The 10,408-nt window shown below is 35.7% G+C and overlaps 1 protein-coding gene across 1 annotated transcript; it reads right to left on the bottom strand.

The window, feature by feature from the left end:
• Nucleotides 1–405: 405 nt before the first annotated feature.
• On the bottom strand, nt 406–8,430 carry Nf-YB (nuclear factor Y-box B). The gene is made up of 6 exons (XM_089634459.1): nt 8,320–8,430; nt 7,547–7,687; nt 6,943–7,076; nt 5,501–5,710; nt 2,877–2,949; nt 406–2,509 (listed from the first exon to the last, which is right to left on the bottom strand). The coding sequence occupies exons 2-6, from the start codon at nt 7,632–7,634 to the stop codon at nt 2,415–2,417; spliced, it is 600 nt and encodes a 199-aa protein (XP_089490585.1). The 5' UTR covers nt 7,635–7,687; nt 8,320–8,430; the 3' UTR covers nt 406–2,414.
• Between the last annotated feature and the right edge of the window lie 1,978 nt (nt 8,431–10,408).

The following is a 10,408-nucleotide window of genomic DNA, read 5'->3' as shown; positions in this document are numbered from 1 at the left end:
AAAAAAAATCGTTCGGCCAACTTTTGTGTGGGGAGAAGTACCTAAATTCGGCCGAGGAGAACCTTGTGGTCTACGCGATTATTCGAGTGAAAAATACCTTTCTTCTAGCGACATTTCGGCCGAACGACATATTCGTAAACAGGGAATTTTTATCTAAATTCTGACATCGATTTCATTCGTGTGGCCGATGAGATATTTTGCCGCATCTGAAGGATACCTACAATGTCATTTGTTAGGTACTTCTCCCCACACAAAAGTTGGCTGAACGATTTTTTTTTTCATAACAAATTTGCAATCAACTTTTGTCGATAGTTTTGGTAATGTGGCACGTCGGATATTTTCATCCCAAAAATGACACCGGAAGTCGTCGCTTTCCAGGACTCCTCCCGGCCGAAATCTGGATGAATGCGTTTTTTTAACTAATCTTATTTGGGGTTAAAGCCCAGTACTAATTTGGTTCATGTGGCCTATAGGATGAGATTTTTACGATCATCGCTTGGACTACAATGTTGCCAACGTAAAAACATAGAAACTGCTATCTAACATTAAATATTACAGTGTCATGGCCCCATGTTCAGTATTTGAATAAGTATTTTTTGTAATGGTATCACTCAATTGCCAGGGCTCCTACCAGGGAGCAACTTGACAAATATAAATTATCTCTCATAGCGAGGTTGAGGACCGACTGATATTTGGGGCTTATGAAAAAAAGATGAGTGGAGATAGTAGGAAGAATGTTGCAAAAAAGCATTTAAAATGGAAAATGCATTGAGAAAAGCATTTAAAATGCAAAATGGAAAATACCCATTTTAAATGGATTTATTTGAAATAAAGCCCATCTCTGAGTAAAACACACATAAATATATATGTGCACCTATTTAAATATTATTTAGTCTAGGTCTATTTTTATTAAAAGTTTGCTATTTAATGTATGTTTTGATTTATTGGAAATGGCATGTGATGTACACCTTCATTTTTTTATGATTGAAATTAATTTTTTAGCTTAGCAAAAAAACATACATAATGTCAAGGTCTAGTTTTATTAAAAGTTTGCTATTTAATGTGTGTTTCGATTTATTGGAAATAGCATGTGATGTAGACCTTCGTTTTTTTGAGTGAAATTAATTTTTTAGCTTTGCAAAAAAAACATTCATAATTGACCGCCCTACTATGCGTGTCAAAAGCAAAAACTAAGATGCAAAATGATGCACACGTCATATTCAAATGTCAACTGTATTCTGCGCAAAAAAATGTGCATGTGCACGCAATGCATATGTCAAGTATTCACTCATTTGTGTTAAGGGTAAATGTGACGTACATTATAACCTACGCGTTCATAGTTGGCATATATTTAATTATTTTATGAAAATACACTTTTTGCAAGTTATGCTTTCAAATATTAAGACAAATTATTTCTTTGCACCCGTAGATACATTATATGAATAAATATTTTTGTCCATACCAAAACCCAATTCTTTCAAGAAAGGCATACAAATACAATATTGTATATGTGATTCAATCCAATAATATATTTATATGCCTTTCTAGAAAGAATTGGGTTTTTATATGGACAAAACTATTTTTTCATTTTCATATTGCGTATGTACAGGCGCAAACAAATAATTCATCCTAATATTTTAAAGCATAACTTACAAAAAAAGTATTTTCATAAAATAATTAAATTTACGCCATCTATGAACGCGTGGATTATAACTTTAGTTACTTTTACCCATAAGAGTCGAAAAAGGCAATGCCTGCAAATGTAGCCATCAGTGCCATCTGTTGGTATCTTTATCATATGTTGGCTTTCATTGAAATATAGAAATTTTATATATCGTTCAGTAATTAGCTTGTAGGTAATACGCAGAAATAAATTTGGATATTTGATGTGGATGTAACCCCAATCAAACATTGGATAAGTCCAGCGCCTTAGGCATTCTTAGCAAAAACTTACCAAGTACTTGGTAAGGTTTTTTAATGTCAATTAATTTTCTGTTTTTCCTACTGTCTACCCTGATTTAAAATTCTATGTACGCCACCGGTTGTAGTGTTTTGCCATGGAGCCATAAAGTGAGGGTTATCCCATTGCCTCTTCACGGTTTATAGGGTTTCCGAATCGGCGCCTTTATGATGCAACCAATGATTCATAAAATGCAAAAAAATTTACAAGATGAATTATAAATTACTGGAATGTTTTGGATTACTTAAAATGACACCGTTTTACAAAAGAAACACAACTGAAGCTTTTATCTTTTATGTTTTATTGTAATAATAAGTAAGGTATAAAAACTATGAGACTTGCTTCTTGTGAATGACAACAATAAAGATAAAAATAAATACAAATAATTATATACAGGAAATGGTTTTGTCTAAGGAAAAACGAAAAGTGAAAAAACAATCATAGATTAGTTGAGTCAAGATAACTGGTATTCTCCGTTGGCGGGGTAAGCAGTATAGATCACAGTCTCATTCTGTTGCTGCTCTTCTGACATCATCTGGGCTTGGCCGTCTGCAAAATAAATTATTACACATTTCAAGCCACAAACTGGGAATATTCTACTTAAAACTAACTAACAGTAAGCAGAGAGGACGGACCACCACACAACTCGGTCTTGGCACACTGACATGCCTCATTCACATTCATACATCGTCTCATACATACTCATCTATTATTCTGATTATTGACATGGCCCGACTCAAGTATCTGATAAGTCACTATCTGCAAATTATTCACGTGTCCGGAGCTACATACATGTAAGTGCACAATCTTTCCAGGTGATATTTTCATACAAAAAACTTAACAGAATAAAAGCAGCATTTGAATAATATATTTGTTAATATTAATATTGTGACAGGATTCAGAAAGGCAGACTTACTTTTGTACGCTTCCTCAGAAATTTCTTCATATATAATGGTATTTGACAAATGCTTCTCCAATCTGGCAGTAGCCTATAAATAAAAAAAATCATTTATTGTCGGGAACAAATATTTTAAAAAAAAACTTTTAATACACTGTTTGAAATATTTTGTTCTTAGTACCTACATACCTATACTAGAAAAACAAAACAATTACTAAGTGGGACGGCCTCCATGGTCGAGTGGGTAAGATCCTCAAATACGAATCCAGAAGCCGCGGGTTCAAATCCCGGTGTTATAATTGAATTAATTTGTGTTGTAATGGTGTTATAATAATTGATTTAAAAATAGTACATATAATATTTGGAAGCGCTTTCCATAGTGGTAGATATTATGTTCAGTATCATCATGGTGAAAGACCACCATTCAAATGACTTTAGCTGTGTTTGGGGACCAGATCTAAATAGCCGGATACTCTTCCTCTTCTCCATCTCCTTTCCCTCCTCAACACTTTCGGCCTCACAAGATACCCTAAATGGGATGCTGAATTCCCACTGGCACCAGGCAGTTGGGAGTTAGGTTAGGTTATGCAAAATTCACATTTAAAAAAGTATTTTATCCACAAGAACAGGCGTCGGCAGACCGCAGCTAGCGGCGTTTGGGGATCTTCAGACATCAACTCCAATTTCACCTCCAGTCTTAAGAGATGGAGCCGCCTAATGAACTTTTATTCAAACAGCATCTCTGTTGCCAATTCAGCTCTTTTGGAGCTCTAAATCTAAGCTCCAAAACACGCCCAATACTTCTTCAGACAGCAGTTTATAGTAACCAGGTCTGACATAATTCTCCGGTCAGACAGTATTATTAGATGCAATTGATTCATCTAACTGACATAATTAATGTATTCAATTGGAATTTTGATATAAATGTTACGTACCTAAGAAATATGTGCTGAACTCTTTCTATTATTGTGTATGTTTAGTTATATCATTAATGTGTGCAATGAATGTCAAGTTTTCATTGAATACTACACCCAAGTAACCAATTTGTGACACTGGTATTAATTTAATATTATGTAACTAGCTGACATGTACCCGGCGTTGCTAGACTTTTCTCTACTTTCAATAAATATAATATACATGTATTATATATATATTATTATATTCCAGGAGAAATTCTCTAAATGATAATGAAAACCCTATCAAACTCCGAGTGCATAGTTTAGAAGAACTAAGCGCACAAACAGACAGACATGGATAGTGACATTGTTTTATACTATTTAGAGACTAGCTGACGTGTACCCGGCGTTGCTGGGGTTATCCTTAGGACATAGACCTATCCATACCATCAGGGAGAAATATAACATGCTTTATTTTATATATAAACCTTCCGAAAGGACTTCTCTAAAAGATAGTGAAAACCCTATCAAAATCCATTGCATAGTTTAGAAGAACTAAGCGCACAAACAGACAGAGATTTATTTAGAGGTGTATATTCATGGAAGATATTATTATTATAATGAGTTTAGAAAACCGTATTACTTGACATTTCTGAATGTAAAAAAAAAACATTTTGTTCACACCACTGATGAAGTTGACCTAAGTTAATGTGTAAAATTTGGCAATCGTATATATTCGTATTCTTTTATATATATGTAGTATACCTCTACGTACTGTGTTTCAGGTTGGAGGCCATCTTAGCCTGCGCACAGGAGAATGTACATATCGGGTACAAGAATAAGAACATAGGCTTTGCTCTGAAAGCCACGCAGCCCTAATGCTAATGGAAAATAACTGATAGGACTCCAGACTGATTGCGAAACGCAGGATCATTCTTGAACCATACCATCAATAAAATAACCCTGATCTGGGTACCAGCACATAAAGGAATTGAGAGCAACGATCGGGATGATGGACTAGCAAGGAAAGGGGTGAAAGCACTACTTGCGAGAACGAAGTTGGCCGTAGGAGTAGCAGCTTGTCACACCAAAATGCATATTGAAAGGCGAGTCAAATCCCAGCATTGGGAGAAATGGGAAACGGCACCCGGAATGACGCAATCCAAATTACTCGTAAACGGACGAGGCCCTAGATGAACCAGGCAACTACTCAATATGGACAGAAACTCACTCAGGGAACTGTTAGGACTACCAATGGGACACTGCCATCTCAGGAGACACATGCAGTTGTTGGGAGTGGAAAACACCAATAAATGCAGAAAATGTGAAGAGGATGTAGAGACTTCAATTCACCCATGGTGCCAATGTTCCGCTCTGTTGGGAACAAGGCTCAGATACCTGGGAAGACACATTGTAGAACCAGAAGATATAGTCACATATCCGATAACAACCCTGGTGAACTTGATAAAAGGGACCAGGTTACTGTTAAAGAACTGAGGTAAAATGGAAGATGTACAGTGGGTCTACGGCCTTAGTGCTTTCGGGCACTTTACGCAAACTCTTTAAAAAAAAAAAATGGTTTAGCTTCTTAGCAGTCCCACTTGTCTGCCGACCCCTGAACTAGAGCATAACTAATTTTGATCATCGACATAAAAAAAACTCCATTATAATTTTTAAGACTAATAATCTTTAAAACAATGACAAAATGCATTAAAGTTGAATAACATCTCTGATTTGTCTACTCACATTAATAGCCATTTCTCTATATTTCTGTAGGTATAATTTGAGGGGTTCCACATAGTTGTCAAAACCAAGTGTTGTCATCGCAAACAAGATATCTTCTCCGTTAATTGTTTTTCTTTTCTCCACATGGCATCGGTCGCTCGCCTCACTTGTGATGAAGGAGATAAACTCTGAGACGCATTCCTGCACGCACTCTCGCGCATCTTTAGCAATCTGCAAAATAAAATCAGATATTATAATATGTAAAATTATCAAACTACTCAACACAATATCTCAATAGCATAAAGCCACATTACGCTATATTAAGTACGCATAATTTGGGCATGGCACATACATATTATATGTTAGAGTGACACACTACACTATAATCTTCCTCAGGAGAGGAGGTCAGATCAATTGGGGAACTGCTGCCGAATATCATTTCTTTGTTGGGATCTGTCACTTTGACTGATGACAGCTGCGTAATTACGGCGCTCCGTAAATTGTACCGTCCCCCTTTCCTGAGGAAGATTATAGCGTAGTGTGTCACCCCAACATATAATTTTCAAATATCGCCTGGCTAGTAGATCACAGTGCATATCGTCGCAATTCCCACACTTACAACACATCATCATTTTAGGTATGACAGGTCTGTATGGGATTGTATGGCGAGCAATACAGAGTTACATATGTAAAACTAGCTGATGTGTACCTGGCGTGGCTAGGGGTTGTGTATGATTTGTAGTAAAGTTTTGATTCTGGGATAAACATCGGCTTATCTCTACTCTCTATTAATATAATATGGATATATAAATCTTCCGGAAGAAATTCTCTAAATGATAATGAAAATTCTATCAAAATCCGTTGCACAGATTTGAATAGTTTAGAAGTACTAAGTGCACAAACAGACAGACGCGGGTAGCGACTTCATTTTATACCATTTAGAGATGCTTTGAACTTATAGCGTAATCTGTCAGCCCCATTATGTACATGAATTGTGACTGAACCTCAATATGAAAATTAAACATAAAAAAATAGTGCAATGAGTACTGCAGCATGCTTAATGGCGAAACTGACAAAAACCGTCTACGTTGTTAAACTCCACAGCATATATTGTGACACTCTCTACATAGACATTCTGTTTCATTCATCGTTTTTTCAACAGGTCCCACCATCAAAAACGACAGAGGTTTCATTGCATTCATTGTAATTTGCATGTATTTTCGATTGAAATATTATTCCTTGGCTTTTCTAATAATTGCCATTTAATGAAAACACACACAAGGGCATTTCAGAACTCATTTACCTAAGAGATAGCACACACCATCATACAACGCGTGACAGTTTAGTATTAAAACTACTAAACCGAAAGTACGACAATTACCGTATCTTTAGCTTGCCACTTTGAGATCTTTACAATCTGTCTAGATGTTTTATAATGTCACTGGATAAATATTAAACTTTACCTTTCCATTTTCTGGAATAGCCCTCTTCATGATCTTAGCCACATTGGCAATGGGAAGAAACCTGTCTTGTTCTCTCAATGGCAAGCTTTTGCTATACTGATCATCGGACTGCTCATCAGACTGCTCTCCGGTTTCTAAAATTATTCAAACTCGTAACAAAATATATATCAATGCGCCCTAAATCTATACTTTTAAATTGTAGAAGGTGCTACAATAAAATCAAAAACAAATTATTTTCAGAAGAATGATTCTAATAAATTATTATAAGCAATAATTAGTCGCCTGTAATATCAATACAAATTAAAAATTTGAAAAACCCTCGCCTTCTGATGTCCGCTCCGAAGGCGCAAGTTCAATTCCCGTCGGCGGCATTTATTTATACTCGGAAGATATTTTCAATTTGTATTGATATTACAGGCGACTAATTATTGCTTATAATAATATATTATCCTTTATGCTATGCACGAAAACCTTGTCTTATAAACATTAGTTTATTATAAAAAAAAAAAAAATTAAAAAGAATGATTCCAAGTTGGATGTGCTGAGAGAAGTTTTATAAATAAAGAAAAGCATAATAAATTGTAACTAGGTGAGAAGAACTTACCAAGTAAATCATCTGTAGTCACCATGTAAGGCTGATCATCAGTCAGGAACCCGTGGGATAGTTCATCTCCGCTTTCGCTGTTCTCCATTTTATTTCATAAACAGACCACAAATTATTACTGAAGTAATATAGGAAATAAACCTGCAATAAAGCAATAAAAAGGTTTTAGTTGTAGGAGATGGAAATAGTGTAATTTAATAGCTATTTCGTTCAAATCAAATTAATATTTAACGCCTTTAGTATGGCGTAAAATGATTCTTGGTTCGGGTTTCTAAGCTCAATTACCTTCAATACGCCCGTTCCTTTAGATTTCATTTAGGTCTCACGCAAAAGGCTTAAAGGACCATGGAGGCTGTCAAAAAGCAAAATTTAAATCAAGAGACATTGTTTTTGGTAATTATGCGTATTATGTGTGGTAGTCATAAGTAAAACTTTACCAAAAATATTATGACGCGAAAATTAGTACTGGAAGTGCTACAAACTCAGCCTTCACACAGAAATTAGAAGTAAACACCTGACAGAAACTAGAAACTTGGTTATAAAAATTATATTCGCATGTAAGTCATTGTTCGGATTTATTCAAATATAACATCGAACTATGATTTATACCTATACAGCATGTAACTGAAAAACAGTAAAAAAATGTGGGGGTTCAATAACGCTTGTACACAACAACAGAAAACCGCATACAAATCAGGAATTGCTCATAAGGCTCATGAATTTATGGGAAGGATAGTGATAATGATAATTAATGATACTACAATAAGTCGTACCTTTTATTATGAATAATAAAAATCTTAAAACGGTGTATTATTGCAGCAAAAACGAATCCCACGAAACCAAACGTCAAACATTTGTATCTAAATATCTAATCTAGGCTTAATCCATGCTTATTTGTGCATAGATATATTGTGTTTTTCTTGTTTATGGTCTACCAAAGCATCATGGACCTAAAAAGCCCTGGATCAGCAATTCGAGAATAATTTGAAGCCGCGGGGTGAGAGGGAAGATGAATGATAAATGCCAAACCTACCTAATTTTTTAAATGACTTAACCCATCCCTCGTCTCACTAAATACCCCAAAAAATCATTAGCCAATAAAACCGCATTTACAACACAAACAAAATAATAATAGTTCATTATGCACCACTCTGCATACAAATCAGTTAAAGGTAGTCATACAAGATGGCTGCCAGTCAATTTCCCCTCACCATAGATTTGGCTTCAATGTAATTTCTACGAAATCGCACTAATGCTCTCTCCAGGGCTGTTTAGGTCCATGGTGTAAAGCAAGCATTACGACATTGACCTAAAAAGCCCTGGACGGAGCAATTCGAGAACATTTTGAAGCCGTCGCGGGGTGCCCTTGAGACGATTGAGGAAATTAGGGGAGTATCTGGCTTTACAGATGTGGTCACCAAACACGGCTAAAGCTATTTCAAGCAACGTTATGTGTGAATTCATATTTCTCGTCGCTTACCTAATCTACTGGGTTTTCCAATAAAAAGTGTTATTTTGAATAGCCCGCTATTTCGGTAGATGTTACTTTTGAAACTGTCAGTAAAATGGAACGATACACACTTCAACAACGCATTGAAATTATTAAAATTCACTTGAGTGAATCAAATGCAAATCATCTTGAGTGATGAGGCCCATTTCCACCTCGGTGGCTTCGTCAACAAGCAAAATTGTCGCATCTGGGGCTCGGAAAACCCAAGAGTTATTGTTCAAAAGCCTCTCTATCTTCAACGTGTGACTGTTTGGTACGGTTTATGGCCCAGCGGAGTCATTGGACCTTACTTTTTCGAAAATGAGGCTGGATCAACAGTTACGGTGAATGGATTGCGCTATTGAGAGATGATTAATGATTTTTTATGGCCGGAATTGGATGGTATTGATCTGGAAAACGTTTACTATCAACAAGACGGCGCTACGTGCCACACAAGCAACGAAACCATTGATCTTTCACGATTGAATATCAAAATAACACCTCTTATTGGAAAACCCTGTTTTAAAAGATAAAATTAAAAGGTCACGCATTCGTGGTAGCCTGGGTGTCACTGACATAAACAGTAAGCTAGAGGAACGACAGTTAAGATGGTATGGGCACATAAGACGGAGACCACCAGACCACACTGTGAAGCAGGCAATGTCTATAGAGCTTCAAAGACAGTCATCCAGAGGTAGACCAAAGAACTCCTGGATGACCCAATGCTCCAAAATCCTACAAAGAAACGGCCTAGATGAAAGCGACACTCAGAACCGAAGAAGCTATAACCTGAGAACGAGAAGAGCCGACCCCAACAGCCTACCTAGGCAATGAGTTGGGATAGTGCTAAGAAGAAGAAGAAGAAGATTGGAAAACCCTGTAGTTAGGAATGCCATAGTTCTACAGGCTCCGAGATTATTGGGGAGCTGGGACTAATATCTTTTTATATCTCTGTAGGTAATCACCTACAAATATGAAATATTAAAGTTCGTATCTAATTTTAATTTGACTTTTTCAAATGCAAAATATATTTTCATACCACAATTCAAAATAATAATACTAGTATTTTATTATTATTAATAAAATTAAATAAACATTTAATGGGCTTTTCTTAAATGGAAAATTATGTCTTCCTCTTGAGAGTAAAAAAACATACTTATTTACATATAAATAAGTTTTAGATTTCCATCGGATAGAAAAATATTAGTGATAGAGGAAAAGTGATAAGTAAATATGAATAGGAATCGAGGTGGTTGTGCGGTGTATAAATTTCGATATAATTTTTAATATCGAAACTCAAAACACAGCTGTTTTACATAGATATTAACATTTTTATCTGTGGTTTTGACCACCATAGACCACAGAATATTTTC

The sequence above is a fragment of the Hesperophylax consimilis genome, chromosome 1 (genome assembly GCF_061612785.1).
Source record: "Hesperophylax consimilis isolate HC1 chromosome 1, BYU_Hcon_1.0, whole genome shotgun sequence".
NCBI classification, from domain to species: domain Eukaryota; kingdom Metazoa; phylum Arthropoda; class Insecta; order Trichoptera; family Limnephilidae; genus Hesperophylax; species Hesperophylax consimilis.
The sequence above is the reverse complement of the archived record's forward strand: the minus strand, read 5'-3'. Positions and strand labels throughout refer to the sequence as shown.

What these genes read in the sequence shown, in the direction of transcription:
- Nf-YB (XM_089634459.1), bottom strand. Translation starts at nt 7,634, where the DNA reads ATGGAGAACAGCGAAAGCGGAGATGAACTATCCCACGGGTTCCTGACT. An exon ending in ATAGAGAAATGGCTATTAAT is followed by an intron (nt 2,950 to 5,500) that starts GTGAGTAGACAA and finishes TTTTATTTATAG; the next exon opens with GCTACTGCCAGATTGGAGAA. An exon ending in TTCTGAGGAAGCGTACAAAA is followed by an intron (nt 2,510 to 2,876) that starts GTAAGTCTGCCT and finishes TTTATTTTGCAG; the next exon opens with ACGGCCAAGCCCAGATGATG.